At 40.4% G+C, this 27133-nt stretch overlaps 1 protein-coding gene across 10 annotated transcripts in view; it reads right to left on the bottom strand.

Moving 5' to 3' along the window:
• cacna1g (calcium channel, voltage-dependent, T type, alpha 1G subunit) overlaps positions 1–27133 on the bottom strand; it is a 413040-nt gene that overhangs the window by 126844 nt on the left and 259063 nt on the right. For 8 of the 10 annotated variants that reach the window (XM_047377396.1, XM_047377397.1, XM_047377395.1 and 5 more), the window contains exons 11-15: positions 15087–15238; positions 14212–14397; positions 12442–12556; positions 11475–11630; positions 7361–7426 (exon numbers count right to left, since the gene is read on the bottom strand). In XM_047377396.1, the coding sequence (XP_047233352.1) occupies positions 7361–7426; positions 11475–11630; positions 12442–12556; positions 14212–14397; positions 15087–15238 (675 nt within the window). The remainder of the gene's footprint in view (positions 1–7360; positions 7427–11474; positions 11631–12441; positions 12557–14211; positions 14398–15086; positions 15239–27133) is intronic. The other 2 variants (XM_047377403.1, XM_047377404.1) reach the window with 1 other exon arrangement.

The raw sequence follows: 27133 nt of genomic DNA, 5'->3' as shown, positions 1-27133 counted from the left end.
GGAAAATAATGAACTTTATCACAATATGCTAATATTTTGAGAAGGACCTGTATAAGAATAATGACACAAAAACACCTTCACTTTCAAGTAAGTATCAAACCAGTCAAGTGTGCTGTACCACAAAGCCAAACTCAGTTTACCAGTTGCTCCAGTATTATACCGTGGTCAACAGTGCTGAATGCTGTGCTGAGGTCCAATAATAACGCCAATGTGATTTTTCCACAGTCTGCATTTATGAGGATGTCATTGAACGCCTTGACAAGGGCAGTCTGGGTACTGTGGTGAGCACAAAAAACTTGACTGTAAGACGTCAAAGCAGATTGTCATTGTTAAAAAGGTATTTAACTGCCGAAACACAGCTTTTTTTAACTGATTGATGGAAGATTTGAAATGGGCCTGTAATTTTGCAATAGCAACTTGTCTAGATTATTCTTCTAAACAGTGGTGTGATAATTGTCTAAGATAAATACCCCAACATGAGGAAGTAGTAAATACATCAGCTTACTGCTGTTATTCATTTTCTTCTTTTTGTAAAGATATATATTATGTTTTATTATGTACAACACCTTCCAGGCAGCCATAATCTATGATTTAGTGATCAAACACTAAATTATTGAAGAAAAATCTCAGCTGGTAGTTATTTTGGAAAGGTAAATTAGTCCGAATTACCTCCAGCAGCTACGTTCAGCAAAAACATGATATGAATTTTTTATGTTGGAACAGTTGATATAAACACAAATTAGTAAATGATGTTCTTACCATACATAAGGACTTTTATCAAAAAAAAGCAAAGGTTGATAAAATGTAAATAACATTATTTGGGAAAAAAGGAGCCCATTGTAAATCCACAATCCTTAAACAGTATGGTTGTATTGCTTATTTACACTCTGCCACCACAATTTAGGATTGATCCTGCAAGGAGGAGAAGGGACTCTGCCAGTTGGCCTTTGATAATTAAGAGCAGCTGCAAACAGGAGGATCTCAATTACATTTCTTCAAAAAGGTTGTAAATAGGAGACGGAGGATAGTTGTTGATAACAGGAAGCTAAGTAATTGTTTCTGTATGTGTGCATGTGCATGCCAACTAAAACTGCCATCTGTCACAGCAAAGCTTTTGATTAGTCAAGAACTGTATTTAGGTTTAAAAAAAAGACTAAACATCTAAATAATATGCAAAACACTACAAAAATTAGAGAACGTTTTTTAATAGGAAATAGCCCGGTCAAAGCTTTACAAAAACTGGAAATCAGCCACAAAATTCTAATTAGAGCATTTCTAGACCAAATAGAGTGAAAAATTGCAATGAATGTTTTTACTCAAGCCCCTTTTTAAAAGCTTGCTAGAGTTTGCAGTACTCCTCATGTAACTGGCTTATTTAAATAATATGTACCACATAAGTAAAATGTGCAGCATACAAACATTTTCAAGGAGAAAGAAAAATATGACCTCTAATTTCAGCTTTGGTGATCAGACGGCCAAGCAGACTTCAGTCACATCGCCAATAAAAAATGCATTCCATGTTAATTCAAATGTTTCATATCGGTTTTGATCTCACATAGCAGAGAAAACTTGAAGAACAAGAGGAGAAGACCCACAATTGTTGTTCCTATGGTCTTATTTCTGTGAGAGCACCGAGCAGCATTGTGAAAATAGATTTATGATAGCTCTTCTTCTAAACTGGCTGGGTTTATCTGGCTATGATGGGCTTCTCAAACAAGCCAAATTCTATCCCACACCACATGTGGTATTCTCTTCAAATGAAAAACCGAGCTTGAAATGGGGAGCAAGTGTCGAGAACTTGGTTGTCTCCTCTGAGCACAGATGAGCTCAGAACTTCAATTAGTTTCAACAGCACATCTGACCAAATAAACTTTTTCTCATTAAGAAGTTAGCTGGAAATAAAAATATATATATTTTTTTTTCAGCCCTGAGAGAAAAAAAAGAGATATTTTTCAGTTGGCTCTTGCAATACATTGCTCTGCCACTAGAGGCACTGGAGTAAAACCACCAGCCTCCGCTAACAGCTGTATTGTTCCAATGGATTGTTAAAGGGCTGGTTTCCAGGAACCAATGACCCATTTTCTAAATGTGATTGTTGTAAAGTAAAATAAAATAAAGTAAAAGCACATAAATTGTGTATTTGTTGGCCATTTTATGTTGTAATCATGCCAAACTTGTGTATTCATGTACGATATACAGGTCCTTCTCAAAATATTAGCATATTGTGATAAAGTTAATTATTTTCCATAAAGTCATGATGAAAATTTAACATTCATATATTTTAGATTCATTGCACACTAACTGAAATATTTCAGGTCTTTTATTGTCTTAATACGGAGGATTTTGGCATACAGCTCATGAAAACCCAAAATTCCTATCTCACAAAATTAACATATCATTAAAAGGGTCTCTAAACAAGCTATGAACCTAATCATCTGAATCAACGAGTTAACTCTAAACACCTGTAAAAGATTCCTGAGGCCTTTAAAACTCCCAGCCTGGTTCATCACTCAAAACCCCAATCATGGGTAAGACTGCCGACCTGACTGCTGTCCAGAAGGCCACTATTGACACCCTCAAGCAAGAGAGTAAGACACAGAAAGAAATTTCTGAACGAATAGGCTGTTCCCAGAGTGCTGTATCAAGGCACCTCAGTGGGAAGTCTGTGGGAAGGAAAAAGTGTGGCAGAAAACGCTGCACAACGAGAAGAGGTGACCGGACCCTGAGGAAGATTGTGGAGAAGGGCCGATTCCAGACCTTGGGGGACCTGCGGAAGCAGTGGACTGAGTCTGGAGTAGAAACATCCAGAGCCACCGTGCACAGGCGTGTGCAGGAAATGGGCTACAGGTGCCGCATTCCCCAGGTCAAGCCACTTTTGAACCAGAAACAGCGGCAGAAGCGCCTGACCTGGGCTACAGAGAAGCAGCACTGGACTGTTGCTCAGTGGTCCAAAGTACTTTTTTCGGATGAAAGAAAATTTTGCATGTCATTTGGAAATCAAGGTGCCAGAGTCTGGAGGAAGACTGGGGAGAAGGAAATGCCAAAATGCCAGAAGTCCAGTGTCAAGTACCCACAGTCAGTGATGGTCTGGGGTGCCGTGTCAGCTGCTGGTGTTGGTCCACTGTGTTTTATCAAGGGCAGGGTCAATGCAGCTAGCTATCAGGAGATTTTGGAGCACTTCATGCTTCCATCTGCTGAAAAGCTTTATGGAGATGAAGATTTCATTTTTCAGCACGGCCTGGCACCTGCTCACAGTGCCAAAACCACTGGTAAATGGTTTACTGACCATGGTATCACTGTGCTCAATTGGCCTGCCAACTCTCCTGACCTGAACCCCATAGAGAATCTGTGGGATATTGTGAAGAGAACGTTGAGAGACTCAAGACCCAACACTCTGGATGAGCTAAAGGCCGCTATCGAAGCATCCTGGGCCTCCATAAGACCTCAGCAGTGCCACAGGCTGATTGCCTCTATGCCACGCCGCATTGAAGCAGTCATTTCTGCAAAAGGATTCCCGACCAAGTATTGAGTGCATAACTGTACACGATTATTTGAAGGTTGACGTTTTTTGTATTAAAAACACTTTTCTTTTATTGGTCGGATGAAATATGCTAATTTTGTGAGATAGGAATTTTGGGTTTTCATGAGCTGTATGCCAAAATCATCTGTATTAAGACAATAAAAGACCTGAAATATTTCAGTTAGTGTGCAATGAATCTAAAATATATGAATGTTAAATTTTCATCATGACATTATTGAAAATAATGAACTTTATCACAATATGCTAATATTTTGAGAAAGGACCTGTAGAATTAACTACAGCACTGATGATCAAGGATATTTGTAGGACCAATGGCCATTGCCCACGATGACTTCTCTTTCTTGGGACAAAGTCTGTATCTTGCAAATGACCTTATAACTTGCTGTCAGTACATGCTTATCATAACTTGTCACAATAAATTAGAAAGGAGTATAATAAATCAACAGACACAAATTTTAATTGGAATCTTTTTATGCTATATGTAACTATATGATTATTTATTTATATTTTGGTGACAACAGCTGAATAAAAAGTCAGTCAGTCATTTTCTGCCGCTTATTCCATAGTGGGTCGCAGAGGAGCTGGTGCCTATCTCCAGCAGTCTATGGGCGAGAGGCGGGGTACACCCTGGACAGGTCGCCAGTCCGTCGCAGGGCAACACACAAACAACCATGCACACACTCATTCATACACCTAAGGGCAATTTAGAGTGACCAATTAACCTAACAGGCATGTCTTTTGACTGTGGGAGGAAGCCGGAGTACCCGGTGAGAAACCACGCATGCACGAGGAGAACATGCAAACTCCATGCAGAAAGAACCCAGGACCTTCTTGCTGCAAGGCAACAGTGCTACCAACTGCGCCACCGTGCAGCCCCCTGAATAAAAAGTCATTGAGAGAAAAATATGTATTTTTTTCCTTCAATCAACAGAGTGGGAAAAAATCTTTGTTTTTTGTTTTTTTTTCTCAAACAACTAACACACCAACCAATTTTTTTCAGTTGCCTTTCAGGGCTTCCACAGCTCATGGAGAGAACGGCTTGCAGATGATGAGATACATGCTCTGACAGCCTGACTGGAGGTTTTTTGTTTTGCCTTTGGCAAGATAGGTGTCTGTAAATTGCTTTTTAATGCTGTCACTCTATCACCGCTATTATATCGATACATCCTATAACCACTTTGTCAGGCGCACCTTTTAAATTACTTGTTAATACCAATAGTGTCTCAGCCAGTCACATGACAGCACCTTAATGCATATAGACATCAAGACTTGATCAAGACGACTTACTGCAGTTGAAACCGAGCATCACATCTACAGGACTCTAACATTCCCCCAGATTTACAGACAATGGGCCAACAAAGAGTGAACAGTCAGTAACCAGTTGTATGAAGAGAAATGCCTAGTTGATGTCAGAGGCAAGCTGGTTTCAAATGATAAAAGGCAACAGTAGCTTGAATGACCACTGGTTACATTCAGAGTACCATCTCTGAATGAACATGTGGAACTGTAACGCAGAGGGGCTACAGCTGCAAAAGACAACACTAAGTGGAACTCTTATCAGATAAGAACAAAAAACTGAGGATACACTTTACACAGACTCACCCAAGTTGGACAATAACTGAAAAAACATTGGTGGGTCAGATGAGTATAGATTTCAGAGACTTTTAGACTGAAGATCAGAATTTGGTGTTCAGAACATGAAAGCATTGATTCATCTGGGCTTGTATCAATGGTTCAGGCAGATGTTAATATAATGGTGTGGAGGATTTTTTCTTGGCATACTTTGGACCCCTCAGTACCGATAGAGCATCGTTCAATCAAAGCACCCTACAGGAGAATGTCCTCATCTTTAAGGCCACAGTGTACCCAACCTCTGATGGCTACATCCAGTAAGGTAATGCACCACGTCACAAAGCTCAAATCATTTCAAATTGGTAAACTAAAAATGGACATGGGGTTACTGTTCTCCATTGTTCTCCACAGTCACCACATCTCAATCCAGAAGAGCCTGTTCAGGATGTGGTGGGACAGGAAACTTGCATAACAGAAGTGTAGCTGACAAACCTGCAGCAACTGCTTGATGTCATCATGTCAATATGGAGCAAAATCTCTGAGGAATGTTTCAATACTTTGTCCAATCTATGCTTTAAAGAATTAAAGCTGATTTGAAGGCAAAGGGAGGCCCAACCCAGTACTAGCAAGGTGTACCTAATAAAGTGGCTGATGAGTGTATATTTGTCCAAAAACCACCACATTATGCAGGTTCAGATGACAAAATGTATGCTACGTGACCGTGGTAAAGCAAGATGGTCAACTAAAGTACTGAGTATCGACACCTAATCCCAGCTTCCTTTTGCCTAAGGTTGTAGCATTAGTTACAATAGAAAATACCTTAAAACTCACTTTAACTTGATCTCAAATATGTATCTATAGATTTATATATAGATATATATTATATTTATTTATATTTATAGATTTATAAAACCCAAGATATGGCAGCTTCACTTCTGTCAGTCTGTCCCAGGGCAGCTGTGGCTACAATGTGGCTCACCATTGTCAGTGTGTGAATGTGTGTATGAATGGGTGGATGACTGAATGTAGTGTGAAGCGCTTTGAGGTCTCTGGGGACTTGATAAAGCGCTATATAAGTACAGGCCATTTACCATTTACCATATCTTGGGATCTAACTTTTTTGTTGGCAACCATGCAGAGAGATCATCATGTTTGGCATTTCATTTTCCAAGAAGAAACGGGTGAAATGTATTGTTATGATTGTATGCCTTGTCATGCGGATATGCTTGATACAACCCTGCTCATGAAAGGAATGGAAATAGTGGAAAACTTCAAATGTATGACTACAGTGACTTTTGTCAAATATGATTAAGTGTAGCCCTGAACCTACTGTTGCTTCACTTTGTGCACAAAAGATGGCAAGTGGACAGAATTACCAACAATCTTTCCAGAACATTTAGTTTAGAATAAAATCAAAATAAAATTCCACTCTCTAAATTTTAGATTTGTAAACTTTGGTTCAAATAAAGACTTTGTAAGCAGATGTGTGCAGAAATTGCACAGTAAATGGGTCAACTACATCTGTTAAAACAGTTATGATTTTGCTTGAAAACTTTCACATTAAATGACAAATCATCAGTATTCTTTCTGCCTATCCTTACTTGTATCATTAGTGCTAATTAGACCAAATGCCTGGGACCAAAATGCATCTGGGGAATCACAGTGTTTGCCTTCTTATCAAAGAGCCAGTTATTTGCTCATCTTTGCAGTTGCTCATCCTTTCTACTGATTTATACACCCAAGACAGAGCAGCGTTCATCCAAAAGCCTTGGAAAAGCTCCCGTTCAGTACTCTATTGGATTGGACTGGCAGGAACAAAGATTTTCTAAACTTTAAAAGAAAAAAATTCTAAAATAAATTTCCACAGCTCAGTATCACCAAGGAGAAGTTAGAAATGTTTTGTTTTGCAATAAGGCTAAGCAGTCTCCTAAAGACACTTAGGCAGCATAGCTTAGAGCTGCATGTTAATATCTACATTAATGTCTGCTAAATATTAGCCTGTCAAATTAACTATGTAAAATGGCCTCCACAATGTTATTCATCATTCTGTCATTAACGAGCTTTGTCTACAGATTAAATCCAAGCTGTTGAGAGGCCTATGGCATCACTGCAAAGCTCCTGTAGGAAATGATGAGGGGAAAGAAGGTGAATAGGTATGACTGAAAGATAGGGGGACTGGGCAAAATGGTTAGTCGAATAAATGAAGACAGGGAGGGAGGAAAGGCAAGGCTGCAGAGCTGTACATACCCCTGAGTCTACAGGTAGTTGAATTAGGCTCAGCTGGGCATGCAAGTCCTCCCGCTTGGTAATTTCCTTTTAGCGGAAGTGGCCGGAGAGAAGAGGGAGATGTGCACAGGAGAGGAGGCACAGAGGAGAGAAGTGGAAGCAGTAGACAACAGCAAAAGGGAGAACATTAAACAGGATTCAACATGTTGGAAAATGTTGGCATCATCCTGCTGGAGAACATGTCATAGTAGATGGCTGGTGCCATTCAACTACTTGAGAAAGCATGAGAATTCAAAGAAGCATAGAAATAGAATGACCATCACAAGGAGCTTCATTTATTATTGTGCATATAAAAACAGATACTGCTGCGGGGCAGAGTTTTTGGCACACCTGGAGAGGATGTGTAAAATAAATCAATGTTTATTTCAGTTCAGTATAAGCCCACAATGAAAAAATTTGGAATAATTCAATTTTATATTTAAGAACATTTATTCAGTTGGGATACTTTTTTGAAATTATTGTTTCAAACATAATCACTGGTGGAACATTTATTGGTACCCTAACCAATTCCTTTGAAGATAATTGCAACTTTATTTTATACTTTACTTATTTAAGTTCTTTTTTCCTTGGGACTTCTAATTAGGAATCTACAGAATCTACAGAGGCCCATTTTGTTTAGCCTCTGACCAGAAGACTGGACGAGTACCAAGATTTATTTTGTTACAACACAGTGAGAATGGTAAGAGAGGTAAAAAAGTCCCCAAAACTCACTGTCAGAGAACTTTAACAAATAGCAGGATCTTGAAGTTACTAGTCCTCCACAAAAACTGTTAGACCCCATCTAGTTCTGGACATCTGTCAAGTCTGAGGTCTTACCCATGATTGTGTGGCCTACCAACACAAACTGAGAGACTATTTAGAGGCTCAGGAAACCTTTGCAGGTGTTTTGAGTTAATTAGCTGATAAGAGTGTGGCACCATTAGTTTCCAGTGTAATATATATATTTTTTAAATATTCTAATTTTATGAGACATTAAATTTTGGCTTTTCATTATCGGTAAGCAATAATCATCAAAATTGGAAGGAATAAAGGTTCAAAATATTTCATACATTTTAGTTAAAATATTTTACTCAGTATGTAATGAATCTATATAATATATACGAGTTTCACTTTGTAAAAAGAAAGACAAAAATACTGAACTTTTTCACGGTATTCTACATTTTTAAAACATACTTGCAGAGCAGCGCAGAATAAAACTGCTCCATTCAGCCAGACAAAACTCCACTCTGTACAGATTTCTCTGTACAATTTTACTAAAGTTACTTTTAACTGTCGGAATGATATCACAGAAGATTTTAGTGGTTTTCAAACCATAACCTTTTACAACAGTGAAATACCTTTAGACTGGTAACTGTGCCATGTATGCTCTGTATGCTCCATGGCACGGGTCCATTACCAGCATCACAGTATACTAGGATTTTAAAATGATGGTTTCAAAACCAGTAGACATATAGTTCATAGTGTTTGAAATAATTTTAATAAGATGCAAGAGAATGTGCCACAGTAACATACATTTTCTCTGACTATGGAGAGTTGAAGAATCAAATTATTCCTCTTTCCCCACCTGTTTCTGTGCCTTTCTGACTAGTTGTCTTAAAAAGAGTTTCTACATTTTTTTAATACAGCTGTTGAAAGATTTTCGGTTGCAAAAAACATAAACAGTAATTTTATGAAGATTAAATGCTACCACCCAATGGCACTTAAGGTAAAACTATCTGAAAACTACAATTGGCAAACTATGTGCTATTTTAAATAAAGAATGTAAATCATGTATAAATGTTTATTTTATATACATGTGTTAATACCCAAATATGGTAAAATTATAAAATGTTTACTTAAGATTATAATACCATAAGAATCTTATACCAGCACAACCTAGTGAAATGTTTTAGGAGAACATTATGTGGAATAGCAAGGGTACCAACTGCTGTGCTACCAGCAGTGAAACAAAGATACCTCTCAGTATGTGATTGTGATTTTTTTTTTCCACATTGTATAAATGTACTCAAAAGGGTAATTTGTTTTTCAGAACTGAATGTATACCCATAGATTTTCCAAATTCTTTCAGTTTACTATTATAGGACTGTAATAAAAAAAGTTGTTTGTCTTCTAAACATCTTAATCAGGCTGCCAATAAATATAATCAGTAATGTGCATAATTCACAATGCACTTTTCTCAAAGAAGACATTTGGATGCAGATACTGCGTGACTGTGATTTGGTGTGAAATGTTTGTTTATAATATTTTCTATATTTGGTTAAAGTCACTAAAAAGACACAACTAAGCAAAGTTGCACTCATTGCACTGGATACTGTACTGTCAAACAGAAAGATACTATATACAAAATGTTAGTTAAATCGAGCATGTAAAAACACAGCAGGAGGGGTGGGCTGCAGTTGTGGTATATATAGCATGGAGGAAAATAAAAGAAGCAAAATAAAGATTAAAAGTAACTGTCTTTACAGCGTGTGGCAGTGTGTGCGTGTCTTGGCACCCCGGTTGAGCACATCTCCTGCCCTGGCTCACGTCATTCAAGTTACCCGTTACCTAGCAACCCTGACGCAAGGAAAGTTTGTCTGACTAAAAATAAACTTAGTGTTTGCAGAAAAGGATGTTAAGATGAAAATGTAGTAAGGTAGAGTTAAGGCAACAGCTCTTCCCTCAGGGAGAAAAGGGAACCATGGAGATTCTCACGCTTAGATGTTTGAGTGTATATCAGGGTGTCCATACTTCTATTTAAGTTCTAACTTTGCTTTTTAAAAGCTCAAATATGTTTTATTTGCATTTGTAAGTCACAATGGAGTTTGTATGAAATCTAATCCTTTTGAAGATCTACATTACAGGGCAATGAAACATCACAATCAGGGTTTTTGTCTAGTAGACAATGACGCATGCATCTGGTAGGCTAAGCTAACCAACAAATGTGCCAAAATTCTGCTTCTCTTATCTGATGTTGGTCTCCAGCATTTCCAAATAAAACAACCCTGTCCACTAAATTAGCTAGATGATAACAATCTGCTTTTTGGTATTTACCAATGACTGTACAGCAACTAACACATGTTGGCTTACAGCCGACTGTGCTATTGAGAAAAAACTTGTGCCACCTCTACACTACTCTTGTTATAATTGTAAATGATGTTTTTCCTCTTTAAATCTATAAAAAGACATAAGTTGTTTGCATTTTACTGCAATAATGAACAAATGTCTAATCAGATGAAGCAAACACAAGCAGAATCCATGTGAAATGAAGATATTGAGTTTTTCTCCTCCAGCCCCCCCCCCTTTCTATTTTTAGTTTTTCTAAACCAATAGCTAGGATCAAAGCAGAGGAACTGCAATACCCTAAACAAAAGAGATAGTGTAAAGTCCTATAAAGTAGTTTATTAACATCTTTCCTTCATATGGCCATTTTAAAAACAGTTTTCCCATTTGATTGCATTACTTAGGCATCTTTTGCCTGTTCGCATTTGCTTTGTACAATCATTTACAATAGTCACAAAGAGAACACCATGGTCCATAAGACATCATAGTTATTTGCCTGGCATTTAAAACAATGAATGAAAGACAGGATAAAGTTTGCTGGTGACAAAAAAATAACATAAGAGCCTAATGTAAAGTGTTGAATTTGGGAAAGGTTGGCTCATGCACAATCTAGTCTGGTGAACATTGCTCTCTCATGATGTGCTGCACTTCATGGCATGGGCAAATAAGGCTAACAATGAAGATATCTGCTAAAAATGTGGGGAAGAATGTGAGGTGACAGGGCTGGTAGAAATACAGGAATTAGAATGATGGAACAGGAAAAAAATTAAGTCCTGCCATCAATGCAATCTTATATCCAATTGCAAAAAGTGCAATAATTTGTCATCTGCTTGCAGCTGTAAGCACTTTTCCATTATTGTTAAATGAACTGTGCTAAAAAACTGATCTCAAAAGCAAATTTACTTGAAAGAAAGAAGAACTTAGAGCTGAGGTAGACATGAACATACGTAACCAAGCACAGGTTGATTTCACATCCTTTGTAGGCTCAGTAATTTAAACCACACAGTCTTTCAAAATAATCTGTCAGTGTTACCTCAGTCTGGAATCCTTCCACCAGGATGGCTACCAGCAAGTTGAAGAGGACATAGTTTCCAAAAGTCATGAGTGCGATGAAGTAAAGTGCTGCTACAGGAGAGGTGGAGGCCATGCCATTATACAACACCTTGTTCCAGTCTTCCTGGGTCAGGATCTGGAAACAAGGAGGGCAAATAGTTTTAAATGAAAAAGGCTTGTATCAAAACCACAAAGTTCAATGTGTTTTATTGGGAGGTTATGTGAAAGACCAACATACAGTAGCAATGGTAAAGTAAAATAAAAAGGATATATGGTTTTTGATGTTTAAAAAAATCTGAAAAGCATAAGGTAAGTTTGGATTTATAGCCTTTAAATAGTATTCATCACAATGGGATACAGAGCAACAAATTTCTGCCAGCCATAACCTAATTAGTTAACAGCGTCCACCTGTGTGGAAACAGAATGCAGGTGGCAGCATCATGCTGTGGGACAGAGAAGCTGGTCAGGGTTGACAGCATGCTATAAGAAAATCTGTTCATGTAAGAGGCTGTAATCTGGAAGGGAGCTCCAAGTAGATTTGCTGCTTCTCTGCATCAACCATCAAGTATTGCATCCATGAATCTGCTACCAAGAATTTAGCACTTTGAAAAAAAGCTTTGCCAATCATCAAGAAGTTCAAGGCACGATGTACAGCTGTAATTATTAATGTTTCAGGACATCTACAGCAGTGGGCTACAGAATCGCACTGCCACCAGTGCAGAGCTTAGTCAAAAATGGCAGCAGGATGGTATGTGCATGTGCATGTATAGTAACCCAAATACTTTTCTGCAGGAAGTGCAAGGATGGGCACTAGAGGACTGAAGAAAAACTGTGATTATCTCGAAGCACTAATGACAAAACTATGAGTCACAATGAGTCAGGACTGTCAGGTGAAAATCTTCTACTGACATCAGAAAGAGAACAGAAGAAATAGAGTTTGGTCTTACCTGAAACACAGTCACTATGGCCCAAAGGAGGGAGTCAAAATTTTTTCTATCCGGCAGTGTGTCTCCATCCCTCTCAGTGCCAAACTTACAGCCAAATAGATGCATCCCCAGGATACTGACACAAGAAGGACAGTGGGGGAAAAAAAGATAAATATTGACATCAAGACCACTTATTAGATACAGAACAAATAAACAGTTGCAATACTGGCTGCAAATAATGTTTGGCTCGTCTTGTAAATGTTAAATGTTGAATATTCTTTAAAATTATTATAGTTTTTGTTTATTTGTTTGCACTTTTTGTCAACAAGTCCCCTAAAGGTAAGATTTTGTAACTTTAAACAACATTTGCCAATCAAGGTGAATGTACAGCACTGTTAATGGACCCCTCAGTTACATAATCTGTCATGAATGCACTGTGACAGAACTCAGGGTTGGAAAGTGAACGGGAATGGAGCTCCAAGTTTAATTCAGCACCATGGACAGCGTAACTGTCAATGAAGCCTGATTTATGCTGTTTTACTGAGGACTGTAACTTACTGTGACTGCATATTAAATATATATATATATATATATATATATATTTTTTTTTTTCTTAACCCTTTGTATGCTAAATGAAATGTATGGGTTTACAAAAGAAACTAAATCTACAAAAAAATAAGTTTAAAGGCCAGCAAATGCCACAGTCTAAAAAAAGAATTATATAAACCAAGAAAAATGCCTCAAGAAAGGGATCAACATTGCTTCTAATCGTTTTCATTTCATGATTAGAAGTCTAAACATACAGTGCCTTGTTTATTCTGTCATAGGACCTTTCTGCTTTTTTGCTGCAGTCTATACAGTATAGCAGCTAAAACAAACACTACATGTACACTTGTATTGACTGGTGAAGAAGACAGAAGCACAACAAAAGCTGCAGAGAGCAGAAAGGCCATGCTACATCAGACAAGTAATTGTGGGTGTTAATATTATGACACAGTAGAGACTCTGCTGTGCAGTCTGCCTTTTATTGAGAAAAACAGAAAGTGAAGCTCAACTAGAGCTGAGGGATCAATGCACAGGCCTCCACTGGGCCAGCTTGGCAGCTGTTCACTCAAATCAAGGCTTGTTTATTTATGCATATACAAGAACTGTCAGAACTTTGTGTTTATTTGTGAATGGATGTGTTCTGGAATATGTCACATGCATGCACTACACACCAAGTGTTTCTGATAAAAAATGTTTAAGTTAAATTCTTAAATGCTATTAAAAAGTAAACATCATCATTTTTTACAGTAGGAAAACCTAAAAATCCTCAAGGTATATAAGAAATAAATCACAATTGGCATTTTCTTTGCTTTTAAAAAGTTATTTTAAAATTTACCTCACCAAAGTGCACTATTGCATGTGATGCATCCATTGAAATCAGAGAGTGCAACTACCTTTCATTATCTTTCTTTCTTGTCTGTTTAGTCAAGAAAACGGACTGTAAAAATACATTTTTTTACTGGAATATATTGATGGGAAGTGCAGCTGCTTATTTGGGACACAGAAAAAGGATGGATTTAGCACTTTGACTTTCCAACAAAGATCCTCTAGACAAAAAAGTATTCATGAGCTTTATGGAAAGTAACAGGTAAAGTGGACAGATTTATCCTCATTCATCATTTTCTGAGAAATGACACAACTCATTTTATTTTCACAGTAGATCAGAGACTGAATGCTTGTAGAAAAAGTGAGACTTTCAGTTGCTTCCATTCACTTCCACTGGTTTACAAAAACTCCTCTGCCTACCTGAAGATGAAGATGAAGAGCATAAGCAGCATACAGAAGGTGGCCACATTGTCCATTGTCTTCATGAGCACCACCAGCTGTCTCTGCAGGGCTGGCATGAAGCGGACCAGCTTCAGGACCCGCATTAGCCGGAACGTTCTTAGTACAGACAGGCCACCACCCTGCTGACCCACGATCTCCCAAACACTGTAGCGACAGAACCATTGAACCCACACTTACTTTGTGTATGTATGATTCAAAAGATTCTTCTGTTATTAAGATCGGGTTTTTACTCATTCTAATCTTACTGAGTGGATAATATTACAATCCATAATACTTTTTTTTCATGGAGTTGCTAAATAATGCTATATTATTAAAATAAATCACATTTCAGTTAGTATTACAGCATTGTAAAAACCATGTAGAGTTGTTTTTTACTCATTTATCCTCTTTGCTTGGTTTATTGGGCATCTATTTAGAATTAGTTCATTCATTAAGACCGTATTCCTTTACTCCACTGGTAAGTTTGGGAAAGAACAGCAAACAAACAACACTGACACATCCTGACATGTGACGCAATGTTCTTGACAACCATTACCACTCCTGAAGCTGTTTTACTCTCCACCCAATAAATAAAGGTGACATTTCCTCCCATTTAGGATCTGTGTGCTCTTTACAAACTCTTAAAGATAAAGTTAAACCTATTTCAAATGGTTATGCAGCCACATATTGGTAAACGTCTGGAAACTGGATCAGAACATATATATCCTGATCCAGTTTTCATCAGTGGCATTAGAACAACAGGCAGCAAACATTGGAGAACTGTTAGCTATTATCTTTAAAGAGTTCCAATACCAGATATCACAAAGTTTAGTAATTAAAGGTAAAGTCCTTACCTGATCACCACGATAATGCCGTCGAAGATGTTGTAGGGATTCTTGATATAACCAAAAGGCCCATAGACCAAAACCTTGAGCAGCATCTCCAGGGAAAACAGGCTGGTGAAGACAATGTTGCTGATCTCCAGGGCATTGGTCAACTCTTCAGGCTACAGAGACAGAGACAAACCAAGCATGTATTTAATGCTTTGTGATAGAAACTGAGAAATAACTAATCTGAATTTAAGAGAATAACAGACAATTGGCAGACTAGAGTATCCAAGAAAAAAACATTTTCCTAGAGTTTTTCACCCATTTCAAAATATAAATGCAACATTTACCTTTGAAAAAAAAAGAGAGAACATAAGGAAAGATACTAAAAAAAGCCAGGAAGAAAGGGAGAAATACAAGTAAAATGGAAAAAGGAAATAAAATGAGGTACAAGGAAGAACAGATTACCCAAGATAGGTCCGAAGGAGGGAGGGTAAGCAAGGTCTCAAGAAACAAAGGATGAAAGGAAGGCAGGGTGGAAGGGATAAATGAAAAATACAAGGAAGGATAAGAGGAAGGAATGATGACCCAACAAAGGAGGGAATAAATAAATGAAGGAAAAAGAAAGGAAAAAAGAAAGAAAGGAAGAGCAAAAGATAGACAGGAAGAAAGAAGAAAATAAAGTGACAAAGAAGGAAGAAGAGAAGGAGAATCACACAAGGAAGAACACAAAGAAATAAAATCAAAAGGCATGAGGGAATGGGAGGAAGAAAGGAAAAATGATTAAAGGGAGACCTAGACAGCATACCCAAGGAAGAAAGGAAGCAAAGACTCAAAAAATAATGGAAAGAGACAAGGAAGAAAGAATGACCCCTGGAAAGTCCAGTACTTAAATCAAATGTCATACTTTCTCATACTATATAGGAATCCTGGTCAAATGACCACAACATCAACACCTGCTGTGTCAAATACACAGCAAGAAATATGTCAATGACTCCATACTTTTCAAATAGGAAAAATCCAGCCGGGCAAGTTTCTCTTGCATACAATAAACACACTTGACCTTTTGTCTCTCAGCGCAGAACATACTGATCCCAGCGCCAACACTGCTCAGAGCTCATCAGAGATTTTAACTGCCACTCACATTTTCATCAAACAGGCAGTGCTTGTGTGTGTGTGTGTGTGTGTGTGTGGGCCTGTTTGTGTGCTTGCGTGTATGTTTGTGGGTGGGTGGCTGGGTGGGTGCGAGCATCTGAACGCAGCGAGGCAAACAGGCAGCGAGAACAAGCAGACAGAGAAATAGAACATGATACCCGAGATAAAAGGCGCGGCACATCCAAATACAACAGGCTATGGAAATCAGACTTCCGCAGTGAGTGTCTGTAATTATCGGCAAGGAGAAAAGAGCTGCCAGGAACACCATCATGTGTCTGCAGACAGTGCAGACAGGCTTCATGAGGCCTTTTATCTCCCTGCAATAAACAATTTACACAACTCACAAGCAGTGTGCTGCACACACTTCGCATGATGAGACACAGAGGATCGAAATGCCAAATATCTAGATATGGGTTCACACGCTAATCAATAAAAATGTGCATGCCCTGTGTGTGTCTATAAATAGATTTGCCGTCCCTACAGAAATGATCCTGACGTTTAACTGGTAATATGATGTAATGTAAATACTGTGTGTGTCACTGCATGCAGCCTGGTGGGCTGCCACTAATCACAACACACCATGACTGTTTAGGCGGGGATTACTCAACACTTGCATTTGTACATACAGAGAAGGAGAAATATGGAGATTAGCATCTACAACTAAATAAGAGCTCCTTCTCGAACACTGAGGCACCATTTTGTCTCAAACACATGAGCAGCAGAGTTACTGACAATGAGATACTGTTATTGCTGATTTTATACATTATTTCGCTCATACAGCTAAAACAAAATTCCAGTCTGATCAAATTAAATTACCAAGGGTCCATTCATACCAGACTGAAATCACACTATCACATTAATGAAGAAATGTTGAAAGTGCTTGCAAACCTTACTTTGGCCAGAAGCCCCACCAAAGGCGCAAAGCATGAATCACATTGTCAGGATCCTTAATTATGAATCGTTTTCTCATAGCACATCAGGTGAACCTGAATGTGCATTAAAGCAGAGGCAGGCTCTTAAAAGGTAAACTGGAAATTCTGCAACTGTATATTATGGTGACGTTGGCTGACTAATTAGCCCCAGAGAGCTTGTCCTGGAACTAGTTTCAAACCTGACCCTTGCAGCCAAACAATGCACACATTTATCAAGGCCATTTTTGAAGTGCAAGTATACTGTAACAATACTTGTCATAAGTAACCAACATCAACAATCTACTTCAAAAGGAGGGTCTGGACAAGTTATTTGAGTTTGAATAAAAAAGCACTGATTGTTGCTTGGTATTAAGTCATTTTTCCCAAAGGAGCTGAATTTGTTGTTGGGCCCAAAGGAGAACAGTAAAACACCAAAATCTCACTTTCATTGACAAAAGCCCGAAACATTAAAACTGAATTCTAACAGCTTTTAGAAAAGTCATCTGCCTGTCTTGCCTGCCCGTTTGTGTTGTTCCTGCCTCCTGTTAAGTGTGAGTTTTCGTAATTAAACCTTTTTTTTCACTTAAAATCACGCTGCCTGTTCGTCTGCATTGTGGGGTCCAATATCAAGACAGAACTGTGACAATATGTTTCCGCCAAACACGGACCTCGCGGATGAGCATCGGGCTGGCTCCATTGGCCTCTTTGCCTTCCTGTCTCGGGAGGCGGAGAAGTCGTTGCGCCGTTCTGCGGGGCTGTCAGTGCCGCAGTCGGCTTATGAAGGATCCAGGTTGGCGATTCCAGTTCCGGGGACAGGTCCCCTTTGTCGCCGTTCTCCGCCTCCTCCCCTGGTTGTGCACCCTGGTCCGGCAGTGAGGCCCACGTCCTCCTCCCGCCGCAAGAAACGCCGACGTGCAGGGGTTCCTAGCCGGTCGGCTGGCGAGGAGGTGGTTTCCCAGCCAGTCTACTTGAGGGCTGCAGCAAGTGAGCCCACATCTTCGCCTGCCACAGCACTGTCTCCCAGGCTCGCTGCAGCAAGTGAGCCCACATCTTCGCCTGCCACAGCACTGTCTCCCAGGCTCGCTGCACCTCCACCTATGCCGTCTGCACTCGCTCCAGCCCGGAGGTCTGGGGCAACACCTGCCGAGCTGGAGCAGCGCTTGAGGTTCACGGCACGCCAAATAAAGATCCTCGGCACGACAGGTCTCCTATATTCCTCTCCTGAGCTGGATGGAGAGGATAAAGCAGATCGAGATGGAGTATGAAGCGGCAGTATGGCTGTTTTACTGCCATCCTCCATCCACATCAAGTCTCTAGGAAGCTGCTGCAGAGCAGCCCATGTCAAGTCTCCAGGAAGCTGCTGCAGAGCAGCCCACGTCAGGACTCCAGGGAGCTGCTGCAGAGCAGCCCACGTCAGGACTCCAGGGAGCTGCTGCTGCAGAGCAGCTCACATCAGGTCCACAACCAGACACACCACAGCCTCAGCCTGACTCCAGGCCAGACACACCACAGCCTCAGCCTGACTCCAGGCCAGACACACATCAGCCTCAACCCCCTCCACACGGCGCAGAAGACGTCGTAAGAGGGACGTCCCGGCTCAAGTCATCGGGGGTCCCGGCGATGCCTCAGCTCCTGCACACGTCACGGAGGGTCCGGCCGACGCCTCAGCTCCTGCTCACGTCACGGAGGATCCCGTCGACGCCTCAGCTCCTGTTCCTAGTCTGCAGGAGTTTAAGGAATGTTTTGTCCTCGTTCTGGCTTTTGAACCCAGAGCTGAGGGTTCGCCAGGCACTGCTTCAGCCTCTGAGGGTTCGCCAGGCACTGTTTCAGCCTCTGAGGGTTCGCCAGGCTCTGCTTCAGCCTCTGAGGGTTCGCCAGGCTCTGCTTCAGCCTCTGAGGGTTCGCCAGGCACTGTTTCAGCCTCTGAGGGTTCGCCAGGCTCTGCTTCAGCCTCTGAGGGTTCGCCAGGCTCTGCTTCAGCCTCTGAGGGTTCGCCAGGCTCTGCTTCAGCCTCTGAGGGTTCGCCAGGCTCTGCTTCAGCGTCTGAGGGTTCGCCAGGCTCTGCTTCGGCCTCTGAGGGTTTGCCAGGCATTGTTTCAGCCTCTGAGGGTTCGCCAGGCTCTGCTTCAGCCTCTGAGGGTTCGCCAGGCTCTGCTTCAGCCTCTGAGGGTTCGCCAGGCTCTGCTTCAGCCTCTGAGGGTTCGCCAGGCTCTGCTTCAGCGTCTGAGGGTTCGCCAGGCTCTGCTTCGGCCTCTGAGGGTTCGCCAGGCTCCACGCCTCTGGAGTTCCACAGAGTGTCTGGGAAGTCCTCTACTCTGCTCAGTCGGCCTCCACGTCTTTGGTGCAGGCCTGGTCGCCCGCCTGAACTCTGTGCCTGCTCGGGACGACCTCCAGGTCGCCCGCCTGAACTCTGTGCTGGCTCGGGACGACCTCCTGGTCGCCCGCCTGAACTCTGTGCTGGCTCGGGACGACCTCCTGGTCGCCCGCCTATCTTGCTCTCTAACCAAGTCTTGTCTTTTTTTGATCATGCCATGCCTGTCTTGCCTGCCCGTTTGTTTTGTTCCTGCCTCCTGCTAAGTGTGAGTTTTCGTAATTAAACCTTTTTTTTCACTTAAAATCACACTGCCTGTTTGTCTGCATTGTGGGGTCCAATATCAAGACAGAACCGTGACAACATTATGTAGATTTGTTCTTGTAAAACATTTTAAAAACCATGTGTCATTTTCCCTCCACTTTATTTTTATATGGGCTTCTTCTTTTTATTGGTCTGTCAAATAAAATGCCAATAAAAACAGTAAAGTTTATGATTGTTGTGTGAAAAATTTCAAAGGGTTTGAAAACACCTTTGTAAACCGCTGTGTGTAGAAGCAGCATCAAACATATCTCTTTGCTCTTAAAGAAGATACACAGATAAGAGGCTAAAAATGTTAAACAAAAAGGGAATAATTTGCCCAAAGCTCCTGTCAGTGAACAACAAGCTTTTCTTTGTTTCATCCCACCTCTTTGCCATTGTCAGTGTGTCTGGGTTCACAAACACAGATGCACCCCTTTGTTTGATGCCGCTGCTTTATTGTGGCTATTTATTCTCTGCTGCTGTGATGAGCGTGGCGATGAGGCTTGCGGCATATCCTTCATCTGTGCACAGACATAATGTCACGTACTCAATGAAGGTTAAAAGGGTAAACAGATGCAAGGGTCACTTAGATGTCTGTGTGTATCGCCAGATGAATGCCCCCACATACAAATATGTCCACACACACATGCACCTACACAATCTCTGATGTTACATTAATAAACACAATTAGGACCACGCATGTAAGCCCATACAGCTAAAATCCACTCCCATGAAGAGCTTCCACTCACACACACATCCGGCTGTATAATGGAAGTGGTTGATAAGCCAGAACAAGAGGTACGCTATTTATGAGGTGAGACTTGGACTGCAGACATCTGGCCCTGAGACTGAGCTTCAGGTCATTATTTTCCCCCAGTTTCTCCTCTACTGTTGCTCCAACTTGTATATTAGACATTTCTCATGCAAGCTTACTGGACCATAAAAAGCTTTCTCACACTCAAGAAAGACATATTAGACATAGAGGTATCAGAAAGTTTGCACCCACCACCTTATCACACAGGACAAACAATGTTATTGACTAATAGACAGCAAGGTGTTTTTTGCTACCTAGAGGGAGAGAAATGCATCCACTGTGTGATTGTGTGAGTGATGAAGATGCTGTTGATTTTCTAATTGCTTCCTTTGGTGGCTGCTTCCTGGCTAATGAGTTTCAAAGAGCATTAGCAGGTAAAGTTTGTTGGATGAGGAATAATGTAATCTGGTTACCACTAATGTAATGTCACCAAATCTGATGCGATCTAATCTAATCGGGATCTGGAACAGCAGCACATTGCAGAATCTGTATGTCCATATTTTTCTGTGTGTGCTTTGTGCAGAGTACTGGTTTTCCAAGGCTCTTTAAACACCACCTTTAGAAGCTGCAGATCATATACTTCAGCTTCTAATGGCAACACAACCCACCTGCTAACATTATGTAGCTAAACTGTATCCTAATCAAAATGCTAGAAAGGTTTGCATTCAACTTCACGTAATTTTTAAAATGTAAGTAGGTAACTCTTAGGAAACAAAAAACAGAATGACATTAAAAAAAAAGAGTCAAAGAGGAATAACAATAATAATAACTGCAAAGCACTAAAACCACTTCTGTTTGTTGTTTTTTACCATCCACCAGGCCCTTACCCTCAATTTTTAGATCAGTTTTCAGACCTTTTATCTGATTTAGTGTTAAATACAGATAAGGTTATTATAGTGGGGGATTTTAACATTCATGTTGACACTGAAAGTGATAGCCTACAAATAGCGTTTAATGCTATCTAAGACTCAATTGGCTTTGCTCAAAACATTAACAAACCTACCCACCTTTGTCTTCATTCTCTGGACCTTGTGCTGACATATGCCATTGAGTGTAAAGACATAACAATATTTTCTCATAACCCTGTCCTGTCTGACCATTTTTTAATAACCTTTGAGTTTAATTTAACCGAGTACTCCACACCTGAAAGAAAATGTCATTATAGTAGATCATTATCAGACAATGCTGTAACAACCTTTAAATAATCTGTTCCACTTTTAGTTTCCTCATTACCACTGAAAAGCACAGTGGAGGGCAACAATTCTGTTTCTGCCCCTTCACAAATTGATTCTTTTGTTCATAGTGTGACTTCATCATTGCGTGGCGCATTAGACAATGCAGCCCCCTTGAAAAATAATGTAAGTATTCATAGGAGGCAGGCTCCTTGGTTTAATTCAGAGCTGCATACTTTAAAGCACAATGTTCAAAAATTGGAGAGAAAATGGCGCTCTATACACCTAGAGGATTCCTACTTAATCTGGAAAAATAACCTACTGTTGTATAAAAAGACACTTCGCCAAGCCAGAACAGCTTATTTCTCATCATTAATAGAAGAGAATAAGAATAATCCTAGGTTTCTCTTTAGTACAGTTGCTTAACTTACACAGTCATAGCTCTGTTGAGCCATCCATTCCCTTAGCTCTGAGCAGTCATGACTTTATGGGATTCTTCTTAAATAAAATTGATTCTATTAAAAAGAAAATCTTTGACATACTCCCAAAGATGATTACTTCATCCTCAGCAAGTAAGACAACATTGGAAATAACTGCAGAACCTGATTTGTGTTTGGACTGTTTTGATCCTGTGGAACTTCCTGAGTTATCAGAAATATTAGCTTCATCTAAACCTTCAACTTGTATGTTAGACCCAATCCCAACCAAATTATTTAAGGAAGTGTTCCCTCTGATTACCAGCCCCATTTTAGATATGATTAATCTATATTTAGTAAATGGATATGTACCGCAGAGTTTCAGTCAGGCTTCAGAGCTCATCATAGCACTGAAACAGCTCTGCTGAAAGTCACTAATGATATTCTTATGGCCTCAGATAATGGACTTGTGTCTGTTCTGGTTCTGTTAGATCTCAGTGCTGCATTTGATACAGTCGACCATAATATTCTCTTAAAAAGGCTGAGAATATGCTGTAGGGATCAAGGGAACAGCTCTACACTGGTTTAAATCTTATCTGTCTGACAGATTCCAGTTTGTTCATGTAAATGATAAATCATCTTTAAATTACAGGGTTAATTGTGGAGTACCACAGGGTTGAGTACATGGGCCAATTCTCTTTACTATATATATATATGCTTCCAATAGGTCAAATTATCAGGCAGCATAGGATACATTTTCACTGTTACGCTGATGATACTCAGCTTTACTTATCCATAAATCCCGATGGACCCAACCAGTTAGATAGACTACAAGCATGTCTTGAAGATATAAAAACTTGGATGACTTTAAATTTTTTGCTTCTAAATTCAGACAAGACAGAAGTTGTCGTCTTTGGACCGGAATCTTTAAAAAAGAAACTGCTTAGTCTATCACTTAACCTGGATGGCATTAAATTGACCTCTGGTAATAAAGTAAAAAACCTTGGTGTTACTTTTGACCAGGACATGTCATTTAAATCCCCTATTAAACAGGTTTCAAGGATTTCCTTCTTTCACCTCCAGAACATTGCCAAAATTGGAAATATCCTATCCAGGAGTGACGCTGAAAAACTAGTCCATGCATTTGTTACTTCAAGGCTGGACTATTGTAATTCCTTACTATCAGGATGTCCACAAAATGCAGTTAAAAGCCTTCAGGTGATTCAAAATGCTGCAGCAAGAGTTCTGATGAAAATTAAAAAGAGAGATCATATTTCTCCTATTTTAGCTTCCCTTCATTGGCTCCCTGTTAAATCCAGAATAGAATTTTAAATTCTCCTCCTCATATATAAAGCCTTTAATGATCTAGCTCCATCATACATCAGAGATCTGATTGTTCTATATGTTCCTAACAGGTCACTTCATTCTCAGACTGCAGGTTTACTGGTGGTTCCTAGAGTCTCTAGAAGTAGAATGGGAGGCAGATCCTTTAGTTATCAGGCTCCGCTCCTGTGGAACCAGCTCCCGGTTTTGGTCCGTGAGGCAGACACCCTGTCTACTTTCAAAGCTAGGCTTAAAACTTTCCTTTTTGATAAAGCTTATAGTTAGAGTGGCTTAGGTTATCAGGGAGGGAGGATGGCTCCCTCCCTGTTGGTTGGAGTAAGGGGGAGTCAGGGTTAGCCTAAACCGGCTCAGTTATGGTTGAGGTGCAAATACACCCTCCATTTCTGCTACCTGTATGACCCCTTCTCTTTTCCAATGGATATAATCATTCTGATAGAGAGATTTATCCCAATCCTTGTGGTTTTTAGTATAACAATGACCATCAGTGGGACCCTTTGTGGGGTGCCTTGAGACGACATTGTTGTAAATAAGCGCAGTTTAATTAAATAATCTGAACTGAAACTATCTCTGTAGTTATGCTGCTATAGGCTTAGGCTGCTGGAGGACATGATGACCACTTTCACCCTCTTTGCTACATTCTCACACTACTCTCCAATTTTGCATTATTTGGTGTTATTTCAGCTTTTAACCTTGTTCTCTCTATTCTCTTCCTAGAAGCTACACCAGGCCTGGCTCTGTGTCTACCTGTGACACCTTTCTGGAGAGGGGAATCGTCCGAGCTTCTGCTGGCAACAACTTAATGCTCACCCTCTATCGATGATCCACATGGCCCTGTCTTTTAGTGTTTAACCCTTTCTCTCTTCTAAATATAGCAATTGACTGAGCTTTTACTGTAACTAATTATACGTGCTCTCTTTCAGACTCTAACCTTGAAAACTGGCTCAGAGTTTATCTGTTCTTTCTTTCTAGGTGAAACGACTAAAAGAGCTACATCCATTAACATTTACTTTTCCTTCCCATAGAAAGTACTACTGGATCAGTGCTTCTTTGTTCTCTTTGTGTCTCTGCTCTGTTCTCTCAAACCCCCAGTCGGTCGTGGCAGATGGCCGCTTACACTGAGCCTGGTTCTGCTGGAGGTTTCTTCCTGTTAAAAGGGAGTTTTTCCTCTCCGCTGTTGCTACATGCATGCTCAGTATGAGGGATTGCTGCAAAGTCAACGCCAGTGACTGTCCACTGTCTCTACATGCTCATCCAGGAGGAGTGAATGCTGCAAGTCACTGACTGGATGCAATCTGCTGGGTTTCCTTAGACAGAAAAACTTTTTATCCAATTTGAATAAATAACTAACCCTGATTGCACTGTTCAATGGTTAGGATTAATTGGAATGCATGTACCTGACTGTTGTGGAGTGCCTTGAGACGACATGTGTTGTGAATTGGCGCTATACAAATAAAACTGAATTGAATGGAATTAAGGGGTGAGTAATGGTGGCTTGACCTCAGAAGTATGAAAAAATAACTTTGTACAGGCAACATGTAATTTGACATCCCATTGAACCAGCAAATAACAGAATCCATCATATGATCACATGACTGATTCTCCCTTTTCGATTTCACGGCCTTTAGGGCTGGAAAAGCTGTTAGGCTTTGAGCAAAGGAGGAACCCAGAATGCAGACTAGTAGGCAGCATGACGATAAGTGCAAAAGGTTTTAATTAACAAAAAACTCACTCATAGAAGTGGCAGGAACAAAACAATAAACGGGCAGTCAAGACAGGCTTGGCATAATCCAAAAAAACTAGACATGAGCATGATCCAGTAAACAAGACTTGAGCATGATTAGAAAATGTTTCCGCAAGGAATAAACAGAACAAGTGTGTATATATGGAGTGTGAACCAGGTGAAGCAAGTAAGATTAACTAGGTGCAGGTGAACCGAATAAACTTAATTGACAGGAGAGAACAAACGTGACTGGAGCAAAACAGGAATTCAAGAATACAAACTAATAGAAACATAACTAGAAAAACTTGAAACGAAAGCATAACCAGATCCAAAAACCTAACTTGACAACACATGACTAGGAAAATAATAAACAGAAACATGATTGAAAACCTTAACTGTGAAACAAACCAACAAAACCCCAAAACAACCACAAATCATAACAAAAGCACTTGCTCTCCAAGCCAGGATTAGGACCTGTTGTTTTGCCTTCTCTACATCTAACTATTGTTGAACTAAGAAAAATTATTTTCTCAGCCCTGCTTTGGAGGGCAGCCACTGTCTCCGGATTTGAACTTTGCATTAGCAGTATGAGATTAAAAGCAAAACAAATATTGGCTCTGGTTTAAACCATAAGCTAAGCAAAGGGGTCTGTCGGATGTTTCCCTGTGTTTGACAAGGAAGATGCATGTGTGTCAATATGCATAGAAAATTATCCTAACATTAGAGATGTGTAATGTGCATTGATACCATGTAAAATAATCCATCCATTTATACAGGTCCTTCTCAAAATATTAGCATATTGTGATAAAGTTCATTATTTTCCATAATGTAATGATGAAAATTTAACATTCATATATTTTACATTCATTGCACACTAACTGAAATATTTCAGGTCTTTTATTGTCTTAATACGGATGATTTTGGCATACAGCTCAACTTTCAAATAATCATGTACAGTTATGCACTCAATACTTGGTCGGGAATCCTTTTGCAGAAATGATTGCTTCAATGCGGCATGGCATGGAGGCAATCAGCCTGTGGCACTGCTGAGGTCTTATGGAGGCCCAGGATGCTTCGATAGCGGCCTTTAGCTCATCCAGAGTGTTGGGTCTTGAGTCTCTCAACGTTCTCTTCACAATATCCCACAGATTCTCTATGGGGTTCCGGTCAGGAGAGTTGGCAGGCCAATTGAGCACATTGATACCATGGTCAGTAAACCATTTACAGGTGGTTTTGGCACTGTGAGCAGGTGCCAGGTCGTGCTGAAAAATGAAATCTTCATCTCCATAAAGCTTTTCAGCAGATGGAAGCATGAAGTGCTCCAAAATCTCCTGATAGCTAGCTGCATTGACCCTGCCCTTGATAAAACACAGTGGACCAACACCAGCAGCTGACACGGCACCCCAGACCATCACTGACTGTGGGTACTTGACACTGGACTTCTGGCATTTCCTTCTCCCCAGTCTTCCTCCAGACTCTGGCACCTTGATTTCCGAATGACATGCATAATTTGCTTTCATCCGAAAAAAGTACTTTGGACCACTGAGCAACAGTCCAGTGCTGCTTCTCTGTAGCCCAGGTCAGGCGCTTCTGCCGCTGTTTCTGGTTCAAAAGTGGCTTGACCTGGGGAATGCGGCACCTGTAGCCCATTTCCTGCACACGCCTGTGCACGGTGGCTCTGGATGTTTCTACTCCAGACTCAGTCCACTGCTTCCGCAGGTCCCCCAAGGTCTGGAATCGGCCCTTCTCCACAATCTTCCTCAGGGTCCGGTCACCTCTTCTCGTTGTGCAGCGTTTTCTGCCACACGTTTTCCTTCCCACAGACTTCCCACTGAGGTGCCTTGATACAGCACTCTGGGAACAGCCTATTCGTTCAGAAATTTCTTTCTGTGTCTTACCCTCTTGCTTGAGGGTGTCAATAGTGGCCT

Source organism: Girardinichthys multiradiatus, chromosome 10, assembly GCF_021462225.1.
Source record: "Girardinichthys multiradiatus isolate DD_20200921_A chromosome 10, DD_fGirMul_XY1, whole genome shotgun sequence".
Lineage (NCBI taxonomy): Eukaryota > Metazoa > Chordata > Actinopteri > Cyprinodontiformes > Goodeidae > Girardinichthys > Girardinichthys multiradiatus.
Note: the sequence above shows the minus strand (reverse complement) of the source record. Positions and strands in the feature narration are given on the sequence as shown.